Raw genomic sequence first — 15428 nt, 5'->3', positions numbered from 1 at the left:
TATTTTGAAAACAACACATTCTACCCCTTGCTATTCCCCCCTCCCCTCTTAATGAGTGTGCGGCAGGCCAAAGATTCTTAAAGGAATCGCGGCAGACCACAGTGTTCGCTTAACAAACAGGTGTTCGGTTAACGACTTCTGCAAAATATATATCATAAAATCGGATCGATCATGTGGCCAACCCCATTTGATAACCATCACGACTTAATGACCACGATGAGCAGGGTTTGCTTATGGTCATAAATTGAGGACCTGCCAGAATCCTGCCGATTACTGCAGGCATCCTTGTTGGGGGGGGGGAGGAAGGGGGGCGCACAGTGGGAAGCCGTTGCACCCCTGGGTGACTGATCTCTGCTTCCTGGTCTTCTCCGAAGGGGCCACTTTGTCGTCTTCAGCGGGGGGATGCCCCGGGCCAGTTATGGGGACAGGCACTGTGTGACCATCCTTCAGGGCCAGACCCTGGTCACTCTGGACTTCACTTCGCGGGTGATTGACTTCTTCACGGTGGGCAGCGCAGAGAGAGAGGACGGTAGGTAGAACGGCCGGCCGGGGAATTCTGGGAGTCGAAGTCCACAGGTTTAAAGGTGACCATGATTGGACTCTCCTGATTTAAACCTTGGAGAGATTCCTGTCGCTCTTCGCCAAGAGCGTTTTTCAGGGCTCCAAAGCGAGACCTCCTCCTCCTCGTCCTTCCACCCCGGGGGGGGGGTTCTCCCCTGGCTGTCCCTCGTGTCCATTTCCCCCCTCCCTCGGCTGCATCCTGGAAGCCTCACTGAGAGGTGTGCCCTGTTTTAATCGGGTGGTTGCAGAATTCGACAATCCAGCGGCCTTGGTGGTCCTGGTGGAGGAAGAGCTGGTGGTGATCGATCTGCAGACGCCTGGCTGGCCCACCATCCCCGCACCCTACCTGGCCCCCCTCCACTCCTCGGCCATCACCTGTTCCTACCACATCTCCAACGTGCCCCTCAAGCTGTGGGAGAGAATCATCAGTGCCGGGGAGCAGCAAAGCCCTCGCCTTTCCTCCGTGGTGAGCTGGGAAATGGGCTCGTTCATCTCCGGGGCCAAAAGGGTGAAAGGGAGCCCCTCAGCCAAACCTAGAGCTAGGAGGGGGGGGCTGTTTGGGGGGGGCAGGGGCCAGAAGCAGCTAGCCCTCCCACGCCCGTCTTCTGCATGGAGGACTCTCCGGGTAGCAGTCGGAAGGTTTTGGGACCACATGGATGTAAACCAAAGCAAGTGTTGTGTTTGTGTGTTTGTGCCCTAAACAGCCTTGGCCCATCGATGGGGGGCGCCCCCTGGCTCAGGAACCCACCCAGAGGGGGCTGCTCTTGACCGGGTAAGTGGTCATCCTCCGGGTTGCTGGCTGCAGAAGGTCCCTTGCGGGAGAGGCCAGGAAGCCAGCAAAGCCCTTGAGGGTTTTGGGGGGCACCCACAGTTACAAGGTGAAGCCAAAGATTGGGGGGCAGTTTTTGTGCTAGGAAAGGCCGGAGAGGGAAGGATGGCCGAACGTCCGGAGGGGATCCTGGAGAGGGGAGAGAAAGAGCCGTCTGGGCGATACAGGGAGTCCTCAGCTTATAACAGTTTGTTTAGTGACCAAAGTTACAACAGGACTCGTGGCCATTTTTCACACTTACGACCATAGCGGCATCCCCATGGTCACGTGACTCACACTCGGATGATTGACAAGGGGTTCCTATTTATGATGCTCGCAGCGTCCCGGGACCACGTGATCCACTTTTGTGACCTCCTGATGTGCAAAGGGGACATGGAAGCCATAGTGGCTTAACAGCCAAGTGGCTGGCTTAACTCTGGTGATTCGCTTAACAAACGTGGCAAGAACGGTCGTAAAACGGGGCAAAACTCACTTAACAAATTTCTCACTTAGCAACATATAATTTTGGGCTCAAATTCTGGTCGTACGTTGAGGACTCTCTGAATGGCCCAATGGGAGGCTTCCGAGGGAGAGTCTCTTGAGTTGGCCAAGGCGGAAGAAATGCCAAGCGGGAGTAAGGGATGCTGCTTCCGAGTGCAGAAGCGGAGACGTTGACCACGAGGAGCCAGGATTAAATTCCTCCTGCGAGTAGTGGAAGAGCACCGGCGTGTTGTGGTTGAGGAAGGGTTCCCACAATGGCTCCCTTCCACTTCTGCCCCTTTCCTCCCCTCAGGCATGAAGATGGCACCGTGCGTTTCTGGGACGCCTCCGGAGTGTCCCTCAAGCCGCTCTTCAAGTTGGGTACGGCCAACATCTTCCAGATGGACTGTGAACACAACGACAGCTTGAATCAATCCTACGAGGAGGAATGGCCGCCCTTCCGGAAGGTGCTGGCAAACCTCCCAGCTTGCGTGTGGGGAGGAGGGGAACCCCCCCACCCCACCCCCGGATGCGAAATCATTGCGGGTGGTTGGCCTTGCTGAAGTCCATCACCACTGGGTTCCTCCTGGGAGTTTGGTGGCGCCTGGAGGCCCACCTTGGCCCAGAACGTGTCATTTGATGATGATGGAATCAGAAGGTCCCATCTTCGGACTCAGCAAGGAGAAGACTGCGCCCGTTTTGTGTGTGTGCAGGATCTGACGTTGTTGTTGTTTTTTTCCTTCTGCCTCTTTGGGAACAACCCTCCACCTCCCTCCAGGTTGGCTGCTTCGACCCTTACAGCGACGACCCCCGCCTGGGGGTCCAGAAGATCGCCTTGTGCAAATACACGGCGAAGATGGTGGTTGCTGGGACGGCAGGGCAGGTAACAGTTGTGGTGCATCTGTTGAGCTTCCCACATCCAGCCTTTCCTCTCCAGGTAGTAGTAGTAGTAGTAGTAGTAGTAGTAGTAGTAGTAGTAGTAGTAGTAGTTCTTCTTCTGCTTCTGTTTCTCCTCCTCCTCCTCCTCCTCCACTGCCACCGCCACCACCACCACCAGTAGTAGTAGTAGTAGTAGTAGTTCTTCTCCTTCTCCTGCTCCTCCTCCTCTTCCTCCTCCTCCTCCTCCACCACCACCACCACCAGTAGTAGTAGTAGTTCTTCTCCTCCTCCTCCTCCTCCTCCTCCTCCTCCACCACCACCACCACCACCACCACCAGTAGTAGTTCTCCTCCTCCTCCTCCTCCTCCTCCTCCTCCACCACCACCACCACCACCACCAGTAGTAATAGTAGTTCTTCTCCTCCTTCTCCTCCTCTTCTTCCTCCTCCTCCTCCCCCCACCACCACCACCATTAGTGGCCTTCTCCAGTCAGATGGAGAAGACTTTGAAATGGTAGAAGATAGAAATCACTGAACGGGGATGGTGGTTGAACTTTGGGAGAAGATGGAGAAGTTACTTGATGGAGCCTTGTAGGTATTTGGTGGAGGAAGAAGAGAAGGAGGTGTGATGGGGTTATTTAAGGGCGAATAAGGTCCGTGATGCCTCAGAAATTAGGGACAAGAAGAGAGAACAATGGAGTTGCTTGAAGTATGGGAGCTCCCAAGGAATCTTAAGGGTCACAGTCATTGAATCATAGGGCTGAAAGGGGCCTTGGAGGTCTTCTAGTCTAACCCCTTGCCGAGGGAGGAGTCCTAATCCTGGAAAGAGAACGTGAGTTGTGTCAAAGTGCGAATATTATTGTCTTCGGGTTTACAAACCTTAGGTCTACTCGGAATGAATCGGTCTCCAAGACTTAAATGGGGGGTGGTTCTCTCTTTGGCAGGTGCTGGTGATGGAGTTTAACGATGAGAAGTCCGAACACATGGTCAACATCGCTGTGGTGGACCTACTCCAAGACCGTGAAGGCTTCACGTGGAAGGGGCACGACCGGCTGCCCCCCAAGAATGGTGCCCTCTCCTTTGCCCCCGGCTTCCAGCCCAGCGTCCTTCTGCAGTGCCTGCCCCCCGCAGCGCTCACGGCCGTCACCCTGCACTCGGAATGGAACTTGGTGGCCTTTGGGACCAGCCATGGCTTTGGCCTCTATGACTATTACCGCCGGAACCCCGTGCTGACCAGGTAGGGAGCCCTCTGCCAGGGACGCATCTTTGTGACCCCAGAAACGGAGTTGGCGCCCCCCTTGGATTAGTGTTCATAGCGGAAGTCCTGCTGATTGGGATGGTCGGTGATTGATTGTTCCGCTTTGATAGGTGCACCCTGCACCCCAACGATTCTCTTGCAATGGAGGGCCCCCTCTCGCGGGTGAAGTCCCTGAAAAAGTCCCTGCGGCAGTCCTTCCGTAGGATCCGTAAGAGCCGCGTGTCGGGCAAAAAGAGAGTCACGGCCAGCAGCCCCTCAAGTAAGGTAAGCGGAGGGAGGAGGGTGGAGATGCTGGCGGGGGAATTCTGGGAATTGAAGTCCACGTAGCTTAAAACTACGGGTTAGGGTTATAAGAGCCGAGGTGGCGCAGTGGTTAGGGTGCAGTACTGCAGGCCACTTCAGCTGACTGTTATCTGCAGTTCAGCAGTTCAAATCTCACCGGCTCAAGGTTGACTCAGCCTTCCATCCTTCCGAGGTGGGTAAAATGAGGAGCCGGATTGTTGGGGGCAATAATGCTGACTCTGTAAACCGCTTAGAGAGGGCTGAAAGCCCTATGAAGCGGTATAGAAGTCTATCTGCTATTGCTAAAACCTGCGGAGGTTGAGAAACACTGGCCTGCAACCTTAGCCGAAAGAGATTTGTTTGAACGTCTGTCGGGGCCCATCTTCTCTCCTCTCCTCTTCGGGGCTTCTCCATTTAACTTTCCTCATGAGGTTTTGGAGAAGTTAACTATTCCCCAACTTCTTCCCACTCTCCGAATTCCATGGAGGGGAAGAGGGGTGAAAAATCGACTTGTGTTCAGCTGAAGGACAAGCCGTCCTTTGAAGGAGGAAGGAAATGGGTGAAGGCAATGGCAATAATAGCAATAACAGTAGACTTATATACCGCTTCATAGGGCTTTCAGCACTCTCTAAGCGGTTTACAGAGTCAGCATATCGCCCCCAACAACAATCCGGGTCCTCATTTTACCCACCTCGGAAGGATGGAAGGCTGAGTCAACCCTGAGCCGGTGAGATTTGAACCGCTGAACTGCTGATCTAGCAGTCAGCCTGCAGTGCTGCATTTAACCACTGCGCCACCTTGGCTCTTCCCGTGGGAGGGAGAACATGGGCTTCTGTCCTGGGGGGGGGGGGGGTGGCTGAGCACTTTTCAGGCTCTGCTGGTAAGTTGCCTGGATCTGGGCCTTGGCCTCACCTGCTTCTCCAACTCTCACCAGGTACAGGAAGCGAACGCCCACCTGGCTGAGCAGTCTGGTCCCCACGAGGTGGAGATGGCCCCCGTCCAGCGGCGGATCGAGCCTCGCTCAGCAGACGATTCGCTGTCCGGGGTTGTGCGTTGCCTCTACTTTGCGGATACCTTCCTCCGAGATGGTAAGGGAGGGGTACCCTGATGAAAGACAATGAACCCCAAAAGGAAGGAAAAGCAGTTAGCATTCACGGAGGGAGACCTGGCCTAATTTGGACTCCCAAGCAGAGTCGCAGGAGTCTTGCTGGTTGTGAGTGGTGGGAACTATGGTGTATTGTTCGTAGAGGGGCTGGGACAGGCTGGGGGGGGGGGGACAGGCAGCCCCTCACTTTCTCCTCCTGTCTCTCGGCAGCTGCACATCATGGACCCACCATGTGGGCCGGCACCAACTCGGGCTCGGTCTTTGCCTACGCCCTGGAGATCCCTTCCCAGGAGAAGTTTTCGGAGCGCTCAGTGGAGGCGGTTTTGGGCAAGGAGATCCAGCTCATGCACCGGGCCCCGGTGGTCTCGATTGCTGTCCTGGACGGCCGAGGGAACCCTCTGCCGGAACCCTACGAGGTCTCTCGGGACCTGGCCAAAGCCCCCGACATGCAGGGGAGCCACTCGGTGCTCATTGCTTCCGAAGAACAGTTCAAGGTAACTCCGAGCGAGGGAGAGGAATGGCCAGGACTGCAAGTCTTGGGACCTTAAGCCTGCCACACTTTCTATTATTCTGTTATTCCGCTATGCCTTTTCTATGGTGGAAAAATGGGAGGGGAGGTTGTACGGAGTTAGATGATATGCAGCCATAACAACATTCTTTCTAGAAAGCCAAGGTCATCTTTGCACCTCTGCACCTGACCGGAACTGGATGGGTGGACTCTGTCTTCGTGGCAGTGGGAGATTGGACCATGGGATGGACTTGTGGGTGTCGGGGGGGCAAGATCTTGAACTTTCAACTGGGTGGGGAAAACCGGGAAGCTTTCAGATTTGGGTTTTCCCAGATGTGCCACCATGGCTCTCTTCATAAATTGGAACTTTGAGGAATCCTTTGCCTTTGACTCTGATTTAATTTTGGATGCTATTTGGGACCCTGTCATTAACCCAAATCTGACAGGAACGTCTAGATGTTCTTGGTAGAGTCTCTTCTGGGGAGGCCCTGGCATCTCAGTAGCCATTCCCTGCTTTCTTACTGTGACGATGGAGCGCAAATGGGCCCCAGAAGGGACCGACCATGATTGGCTCATTCAGAGTCAGCACGGGAAGCATTTCCCTCCCTCTGAACTGGCTTCCTGCCACAGGAAGTCCTCGGCTTGACAAACACCCCAGAATTTCCATTGCTAAGCAAGGCAGTCGTTAAGCGAGTCACACCTGATTTCATGGCCTTTTTCACCATGGTCGTTAAGCAAATCTCTGCCCTGGATAAGTGAATCAGGTGGTCATTCAATGAATCCAGCTTTCCCCGTTGACTTGGCTTATCCGAAGATGGCCGGGAAGGTCTCAAGTGGGCATCACGTGACCCTGGAATTCGGCAACAGGCGTAGTACATGCCAGTTGCCCAGCATCCAAATTTCGATCATGTGACTGTGGGGATGCAGCGACAGTCATCCGTCACTTTTTCCAGGGCTGTTGTAACTTGCTAAACAAATTGTTGTTGGTCAAGGACTACCCGTATGGTGGAATCATTTCCTTCTGGGCTGAACTGATTGTCCAGTTCAATGCAGCCACTGGTCATGGTGGTCAGCGTCCGAGAGGAAGCCACTTCAATCCTCCTTTCTCCGGCTTCCCCAGGTATTCACCCTCCCCAAAGTCAGCGCCAAAACCAAGTTCAAGCTGACCGCCCACGAAGGTTGCCGGGTCCGGAAAGTGGGCTTGATCAGCTTTGCCAGCGCCACCTGCGACGACTACTCGGAGAATGGGCTGGCCTGCCTCACCAACCTGGGCGACCTCCACGTCTTCACGGTGCCCAGCCTGAGGCCGCAGGTCCACTACGACTGCATCCGGAAGGAGGACATCAGCGGCATCGCCTCCTGCGTCTTCACCAAGTATGGCCAAGGTGAGCCAGGGGCGGGGAAGGGACGAGGGAGGGACGAACCCGCCTGGAGGAGGCCTCCGAGGCAGCCCAGCACAGCCGAAAGGGGATGGTTGTTTTTTTTTTGGGGGGGGGGGTGTCGCTTTGAAAACATCTGAAATGGTGGGGAAAGCAAGGGGGGAGGAGCGCAGAGGATCGACGATGGTGCTTTGGGGGGCGACTCCTGCTACCGACCCTTCGGAGGTGGAAATTTTTTAAGCTTATTTATCGATCCAATTTCTTCACTTAAGTAAACGACATAATAAAACAAGGTAGAAACAAGACTTAAAAGCACAGGTGAAACCCAAATGACGAACAAGGCTGAATTTTACAAGGTAAAAGTAAGAATGAAAGTTACAAAACTGCAGGGAAGGAAGGAGGGAAGGAAGGAGGGAAGGAAGGAGAGAAGAAAGGGGAAGGAAGGAAGGAGGGAAGGAAGGAGGGAAGGAGAGAAGGAGGGAAGGGGAAGGAGGGAGGGAAGGAAGGAGGGAAGGAAAGGGAGTAGGAGAGAAGAAACGAGGGAAGGAAAGAGGGAGGGAGGGAAGAAGAAGTAGGACCGTTGTAAGATAAGATGGATCTATGGGATGTTAAAAAAGCAATCTTATTGTTAACAGTAGGGAAAAATTGTTATAAATACATATTATTAATAACAGTTATGAGATCATATAATTGTAAATGTATATATGAAATTGATAAAATTAAAAAAAATAAAAATTTAAAAAAAAAGTTACAAAACTGTAAAGGATTGAATTTAAAAAAAAAAAAAACCCGCAAGGCTCAAAAGATGAACAAGGCAACTCTGGCCATTGTTGAATGAGGACCAGATGGGCTGCTGAAGGGAGAGAAGTTAGGCAGCAGCTAAACCGAGCCTCCTTGGCTGGAAGAAGTTTATCTTTTAAGAATCGGGGGGGGGGGGGCTGCCAGATGCAGAGTGGGTGAGGAAGGGGGTCTCTCCTTCCATGGGAACAGGCTCTGCTTTTGCGTTGCTGTGAATATTTGGGGGGAAAAGAGGCCTGCAAGCGGATCTCTTTTTTCTGTTCCCGTTGCAGGCTTCTACTTGATCTCTCCATCAGAATTCGAACGCTTCTCCTTGAGCACTAGAAACATGACCGAGCCGCTGTGTGTGCTGGAGACGAGCCGCACCCACGACAGCCTTTCTCCAGGGTGAGGGACCAGCTGAGCCTCTCGCGGGGGGACACGTTGTTCCTTTAAATACGCGATGGGGACCACTTCGGTGCAGAAGAATCTCTGCCAAGGCTGCCATAGTTAACCCCCGAAAGGACGTAGAGCTGGCTTTCTGGAAACCCGAGCCACATTTCTCACGAGGCAGAGAGGGGGCTCACGAGCGGGTGTGCCCCCCCAAAACAGCTTTGCATTTAACGACTAAACTCAAAAGAAACAGGGCTAGAAGATTGTTGTGCTTCAAAATCAAACTTGGGGAGTTGGGGAGGCATAACCAAGCTGTAACGGGGTGCATTTTGTGGAGGATTGATTAACAAAACCCAGCCGGGATGGGGCCTTGATCTGTCGTCTGTCCCACTTTGTGACGGCTGCAGTCCGCACCCAGAGGGCAATTCTGCTGGATGTGGGGGGTGGGAGCCATCCAGGTGAGGACCCTCAAGTGGGCCGAGGCTTAAAGCCTCCCCTGTCCCACCTCACAACTTAAAGCGGGGAACTTCACAACTTGGCAACTTTAAGACTTGTGGACTTCAACTCCCAGAATTCTCTGCTGGCTGGAGAATTCTGGGAGTTGAAGTCCACAAGTCTTAAAAGTTGCCAAGTTTGGGAACCACTGGTTTATGGTGTTTATTTTGACCCTGGAAGGGAGACGGATGTGGGAGGCATATAGAGGGGCTGGCGGGGGGGGCTGGGGTAGTAGATGGCAATTGAGATGCTGTTTCCTTTTTTTAATTACAGAAATAACTTTACGGCGACGCCAAAACTAAGCCAGGCCAACGGGACGCATGTTTTACAAGGCTCCGAGGCTAATCATTCCCCTGCTAGCAACGACAGTAAGGAAAACATCTTTGCAGATATTCGGGTAGACTGGCACATCACCCGGTGTATGACTGCCATGGGAACGGGGTGCAGGACTGTCTCTGTGTGTGTGTGTGTGTGTGTGTGTGAGAGAGAGAGAGAGAGAGAGAGAGAGAGAGAGAGAGAGAGAGAGAGAGAGAGAGAGAGAGAGGGAGAGAGAGAGAAAGAAAGAAAGAAAGAAAGAAAGAGAAAGAAGGAAAGAAGGAAGGAAGGAAGGAAAGAAAGAAGAAAGAAAGAAAGAAAGAAGGAAAGGAAGGAAAGGAAGGAAAGGAAGGAAGAAAGAAAGCTGGTTCAGCCTTAGTTGCACAGTCTGAAGTCTCTGCAAACTCTTGGTTTTATCATAACTTCTGATTTTTAAAATGAAATTTTGGCGTATTTATTTGACTCAATTTTAAGAGAGCCACTGTGGCTTCAGGGCTGAACCGTGGAGTTCTTGGTGCCCTCTGAAGCTTCCTTGGGGATGTTTCACTACCTAACTGTGACTGGCCTTGAATATCAGTCTGCCCCCCCTTGAGAAAAATTGCTCTGTATGGGTTTGCATGTTTTAAAGATAGCAATAGCAGTTAAGACTTATATACCGCTTCATAGGGCTTTCAGCCCTCTTTCATTCTCTTGCCATTCTTTCCCCATCTCCCGTCTTTTTCTTTCTTTCTTTCTTTCTTTCCTTCTTTCTTTCTTTCTTTTTTCTTTCTTTTTTCTTTCTTTCTGTCTGTCTTTATTTCCTTCCTTCCTTCCCTCCCTGCCTCCCCCCCTCTCTCTCCTCCTCCTCCTCCCTCCCTCCATGCTGAAGCACTTAACTGGACTTGATGTAGCAATAGCAATAGCAGTTAGACCTATATACCGCTTCATAGGGCTTTCAGCCCTCTCTAAGCGGTTTACAGAGCCAGCCTCTTGCCCCCAACAACAATACGGGTCCTCATTTTACCCACCTTGGAAGGATGGAAAGCTGAGTCAACCTTGAGCCGGTGAGATTTGAACCGCCGAACTGCAGAACTGCAGTCAGCTGAAGTAGCCTGCAGTGCTGCATTTAACCACTGCGCCACCTTTGCTTATCCTCATTTTGGTAGTGCATTTCCCCACCATTGTCCATTAACCTATCTATTAATAAGGGATCTATCAAAAGTTTTGAGGGAAGTTTTGTAACAGATCCAGTCTCAAAGAAGGAAGCATTTTAAAGACGGAGGAGGTTAAATTGAAATCCTGGGTGTTTATGGGAATATTGAAAAGCGTTTCTACTTTCAGGGTCTCCCGAAGACCACCCAGCATTGTTTGCCTCAACGCCGGTTGACTCCCCCGATAGCAGCATCGACACCCCCTTAAATACCACTGGAGATATTACAGTCGAAGAAGTGAAGGATTACTTGACGTAAGTCTTTGGTAGCAATAAACTGGAACTAAGGACATGCCTACCACCTTTGCAGAGGCCCACCTAATCTGGGGGCAACGTTTACAGAATAACTGAGTTGGAAGGGGCTTTGGAGATCTTCTAGTCCAGCCCCTTCTTTTCACTGGACGAGCCCAACCCAATTCCGGCAACTGTTCTTCGTATGTTTTAGCCTCCAGTCATCTCTCTTGCTGCTCTTTCTGCACACTTTCCAGAATCTCAAGGTCTTTTTTGAAATGCGGTGACCAAAACTTGGATGTAAGATTCCAAGTTAGGTCACTTCTCGGTCCCGTATTTATTCAATCCATTTTTTCCAGTCTCGTTTATATCTCTCATTTGAATGATCTTTAAGATATGCCGATATTTTAGCCATCTCGGCTAAATTTGTGACTTTCAATGTCCATTCTTGAGTTGTAGGGAAGTTAGGTCACTTCTCAAGGCGTTGTAAAGATGACTTCACGTGATCTTGACCCCATCCCTCTGTTAATGCAGGCTAGGCCTGGCATTAGTTGTGCCTGAAATGCCCCTTGCAGGGAATGTAGGAGAGAAGGAAGGGAATGTAGGAGAGAAGGAAGGGGGGAAGGAAGGAGGAAAGGAAGGGGGAAAGGAAGGAGAGAAGGAGAAAAGAAAGGAGGGAAGGAAGGAGGGAAGGAGAGAAAGAGGGAAGGGGAAGGAGGGAGGGAAGGAAGGAGGGAAGGAAGGGGAGTAGGAGAGAAGAAACAAGGGAAGGAAAGAGGGAGGGAGGGAAGAAGAAGTAGGACCGTTGTAAGATAAGATGGATCTATGGGATGGTAAGAAAGCAATCTTCAAGTATATTGTCAACTGTAGGGAAAAATTGTTATAAATACATATTATTAATAACAATTATGAGATCATATAATTGTGAATGTATATATGGAATTGATAAAATAAAACAATTAAAAAAAATGCCCCTTGCCAGTGGAGCTCTGCCTAATCATAGCCTTAATTCTGTGAGATTCCACTTCAGTGGGAAATAGAGGAGGAGAGGGTGGCTTTTCCAGGGTTCTTGAGATTGTAGCTCAGAGAGCTAAAAGCTTTGGAGAAGGAGTCGGACTGCTTGTTTTATAATGTTCTCTGGACTTTTTTAGTAGTTCAATAAATGAACCGTATGTTGGGGTTTAAATTTTGCTTTGAGGACTTCCCTTAATGCAAGTAATCGAGACTCCACTGTTCTGATGACAGGTGTCAGTCTCTCACGAGGGAACAGAACCTGAGGGCCACAAGTGAGCCTTGAAGAAGAAAACAGATATTTAATGGTTCCCTCCGTTCTCTCCAATAAAAGCTCTTTAGGAAATTGGAAGTCCTTCTCTGGCCTGGGATGCCTTGACCCCCCCTTTCTCGTTCCAGGCCCTCCGAGGAATCCGAGAGGAATCTGCGGAACCTCAGTGAGGAGGAGGCTCGATCATCTCCAGGGATCCTCATTAAATGAGGCACGTCCTTCTTTGAAGCAAGGGAAAGAGGGGCAGCTGGTTCTCGGGACGTGGGCGCGTTCTGAGCTGGGGCAGAAGGCCTGGGGGCAGCCCAGGCGGGGAGGCCGGACGGGACGGTCTCTTGCAGCCCAACAAAGATTGCAGGGAAGAAAGGGCCTCCCTTTGACCGCTAGTCCTCGACTTACGGCAATTAGTGAACTTTTGGGGGGAAAAAACGCCCGGGGGGACAGTTCTTCACACGCCTGTTGCAGCCTCCCCCTGGTCACACGATCAGAATTGGGAAGCTTGGCAACTGGCATGTACTTATGACAGTTGCTGGGTCCCGTTGTGTGACAAGCAACAGCGACGGGGGAAGCCGGATTCGCTTTTGGCGACGGTGTCACACAGTTGAAGAAAGTTAAGCAGGGAGCCGCTTAACCACCGTGGCAAGGAAGGTTGCAAAATGGAGCAACGCCTCGCTTAGCGGCGGGAGTTGTGGTCATAAGTCAAGGACCCACCTGTATTGCAACGTGGAGTAAGATAGGAGAATGGACGAAAGGTGCAACGTGCTTCCCCAGTGCCACCCAAAAGGGAAGAGATAAAGATGGGGAGAGGGCTGAGTTTGGAGAGAGGGAGAGAGGGAGGGAAAGAGAGAGGGAGGGAAAGAGGAAGGAGGGAGGGGGGGAGAGAGGGAGCCTCTGCCCACCTGTTTTAAGGTCTGCTCTTTTCCTTCGCAGGGCCCCTGCCCCGTCCGAGGGGATGCTTGGAGCTTTTGGACGGAGACGTCTTGCTGTCTTTGCAACGGACTCTTGGCCCTCCCCCTCCAGAGGACCCCAGGCCCTTCCCTGTCTATTTTTTTTTACGAAAAGAGTTGTGGTCTTTTTCTAACACGCGGCCTGGAAGCAGACAGGCGGCCTCTCTTCCTGGGTACCTCTCCAAGTTTGCATTTTTGATAGATTATATATATATATATATATATATATATATATAAATATATGTAAAAAAGAAAAAGAGAAAAACAAAAACAGAAAAATGTGCCAACGTCCTAGAAGAACCACTTTGGGAGCTCCCACTCTTCCATTGCACAGAGACCTCTGGGGGGGCTTCTATAAGCCTTTTCTTTGGGAAAGGAAACCACTTGGGGGGAGGGGGAAGACCTGGCTGAGGACTCCCCTCCCCCCCCCCCCCCCCCAAGAAAGCAACCGGGATCTTTTGGCCCCACGGCTCCTCTGATATGGGGGAAAGGAGCTTCCGATGGACAGGAAAGAGAGGGAGGTTTTTTTTTGCTGCGATGCAACGCTGGGCAGTTGGATGAAGGTGGGAACGGCTGCCAAGACTCGGATTCTCCTGACCTCCCTTGAAACCCCCTCTGCCCTCTTCAGAGCCCCCCCACTTTTTCTGGGCTGAACTGAACTGAGAAAAGTTGTACTGGATCCAATGATGAATTAAGTGGTTTTTTTTGCTCACTGGTGGGAACTTGGAGGCCAAGAAGAGATCTGAAGAAAACCCTTGGTGATACTGATGGAAGCCAGCCTTCCTTCTCTCTCACCATCGTTCCCTTCCTTCTTTCCTCCCTCCCTCCCTCCCCCTTAATTTGGAGGGAACGGTTAAATACTTTTTTCTTTCTTCATTTCACAAGGTTTCTAATTGGGAATATTTATCCGAGCACAAAGCAGATTGTGAAATAGGAAGCCACAGAGCTGCTGCAAGAAAATTATAGCAGTCCAAGAAATACTATCAAACCTTTCTGATATTGTTCACTTTGCCTTCCTCCCCCGTTATTTAAACATTCAGGACGAGTGGTGAGAAAATCAGATTCCTCCTATTCGCTTTCCAAGAGTTTAATGTGCAAACGAGAGCCATCTCGCCTCCTCCTTAGCCGCCACAGGGCCCGATTTGACTTTAAAGTTTCGTAGATTTGGGGTTCCTTAGCAATGCCAAAGTAGCTTCCTCTTTCCTTTCTGAAATTCCAATTTCCCGGGATTTTTATTTTTTATTTTTGCCTCGGGGAGGGGAAAATTAATTGGGCTTGGTAACAGAATTGATGTATGTCTCTTCATTCCAGAAGAGGAGATGATGGTAAAATAAGATCGGCTGATGGTTTTGTGCTTTTTATTTTTCTTTTGATTTTCAACCGGAGAAAGGACTCCCCGAGACTAGAAAGCGAAGAGTTTTTGCTGGGCTCAAGATGGGATTTTGGTCTGATTTGGATGCACTGAAGAATACAGGGTCTCCCTCGAATGCAGGAAGCGAGCCTTGGGACCCCGATGGGTGGGCTTGCCTTCTCTTTATTTGGCCAACTCCTACGAATATCAGGGAACCTCTGAGCTGCCTGGTTCCCAGCATCCAGTTTCTCTGACCTCCAGCTTCCCACATTAGAAATCCCGGCTTCGGCTGCCGGTGGTCAATTTGGCTGAGCCAGCTCAAGTTTTGCCTGATGATCCCACTTTCTGCAGCGGCTGCAGTCCGAGGTCTTCGTGGGGTATTTGGGTGGGTGGGTGGGTGGGGGGCTTCTTTCCTGCCTTACAAGCTGGGATTTTTTGCAAGCCAGATGGACTTTCCAAGGAGGAGCTGCAGGTGCCGCTGTGCAGATGCTGTGGTGAGGGTGTTTTGTTGCCGAGATCCCATTTCAAGGAAGGGGGGCTTCAACCCGCCCCCCTCTCCCACTGCTGCTTGGCATTATGGACCCCGTTCTCTGGGGTGGAGGCGGGCTCTCTCCTGCTTCCGCTCCACGTTTCCCCGTTGAGGTGGGAAAACGTCTTGTGCCAAAAAAGCCCATCGCAGGACCTCAAGCTCCGTTTTCTTCTGGGAAGGATTCTTTTTTTCCTTAACAGATGTTTTTGTGCCAAGGAAACCCCCCCCCTCCCTGGAGGGTTGATAAGACCATTGGGTGGGGGGGAAGCTAAGAAGTGGGGCTGAACCCTTTAAAATAAACCCCTTTTTGATGTACGTGAGAACAGGGCTCCCCAGGAAGCCTTTGCAAAAACCCACTTTGGTACAACGGTACGATTCGATCCTTGCTCTGTGTGTGTGTGTGTGTGTACGAGTGCCTGGAGGGTGTGTGTTGTGGGTGCCTGGAAGGTGTGCCATTGTGAGTCTCTCTTGTGGTAGCCACTGAGGGAGGGGGTGGGCTAGTTTCCCTTGTAGAATGGCCTCTTCGGATCCCCATCCCCTTTTTTTTTTCGGTCCAGAGAAATGGGCTTAGCATTGTTTAGTAATTAATGCAGGTTTTTTAATAAAGGAAGAATAAAGCATTTACTATCTAAAGCAGCCTCTCTCTCTGTGTGTGTGTGGAGTT

The 15428-nt window shown here is 51.3% G+C and overlaps 1 protein-coding gene across 2 annotated transcripts in view; it reads left to right on the top strand.

Annotated features, from left to right (window-relative positions):
* Window positions 1-15397, top strand: part of LLGL1 (LLGL scribble cell polarity complex component 1) — a 42912-nt gene extending 27515 nt beyond the window's left edge. For both annotated transcript variants that reach the window (XM_032230850.1, XM_032230849.1), the window contains exons 9-23: window positions 375-529; window positions 810-1027; window positions 1266-1333; window positions 2163-2316; window positions 2628-2732; window positions 3671-3963; window positions 4095-4248; window positions 5201-5354; window positions 5582-5865; window positions 7000-7264; window positions 8329-8443; window positions 9197-9291; window positions 10559-10682; window positions 12069-12151; window positions 12868-15397. In XM_032230850.1, the coding sequence (XP_032086741.1) occupies window positions 375-529; window positions 810-1027; window positions 1266-1333; window positions 2163-2316; window positions 2628-2732; window positions 3671-3963; window positions 4095-4248; window positions 5201-5354; window positions 5582-5865; window positions 7000-7264; window positions 8329-8443; window positions 9197-9291; window positions 10559-10682; window positions 12069-12150 (2266 nt within the window). In that variant the 3' untranslated portion in view covers window position 12151; window positions 12868-15397. The remainder of the gene's footprint in view (window positions 1-374; window positions 530-809; window positions 1028-1265; window positions 1334-2162; window positions 2317-2627; window positions 2733-3670; window positions 3964-4094; window positions 4249-5200; window positions 5355-5581; window positions 5866-6999; window positions 7265-8328; window positions 8444-9196; window positions 9292-10558; window positions 10683-12068; window positions 12152-12867) is intronic.
* Window positions 15398-15428: the final 31 nt, after the last annotated feature.

Source organism: Thamnophis elegans, chromosome 14, assembly GCF_009769535.1.
Source record: "Thamnophis elegans isolate rThaEle1 chromosome 14, rThaEle1.pri, whole genome shotgun sequence".
NCBI lineage: Eukaryota > Metazoa > Chordata > Lepidosauria > Squamata > Colubridae > Thamnophis > Thamnophis elegans.
The sequence above is the reverse complement of the archived record's forward strand: the minus strand, read 5'-3'. Positions and strand labels throughout refer to the sequence as shown.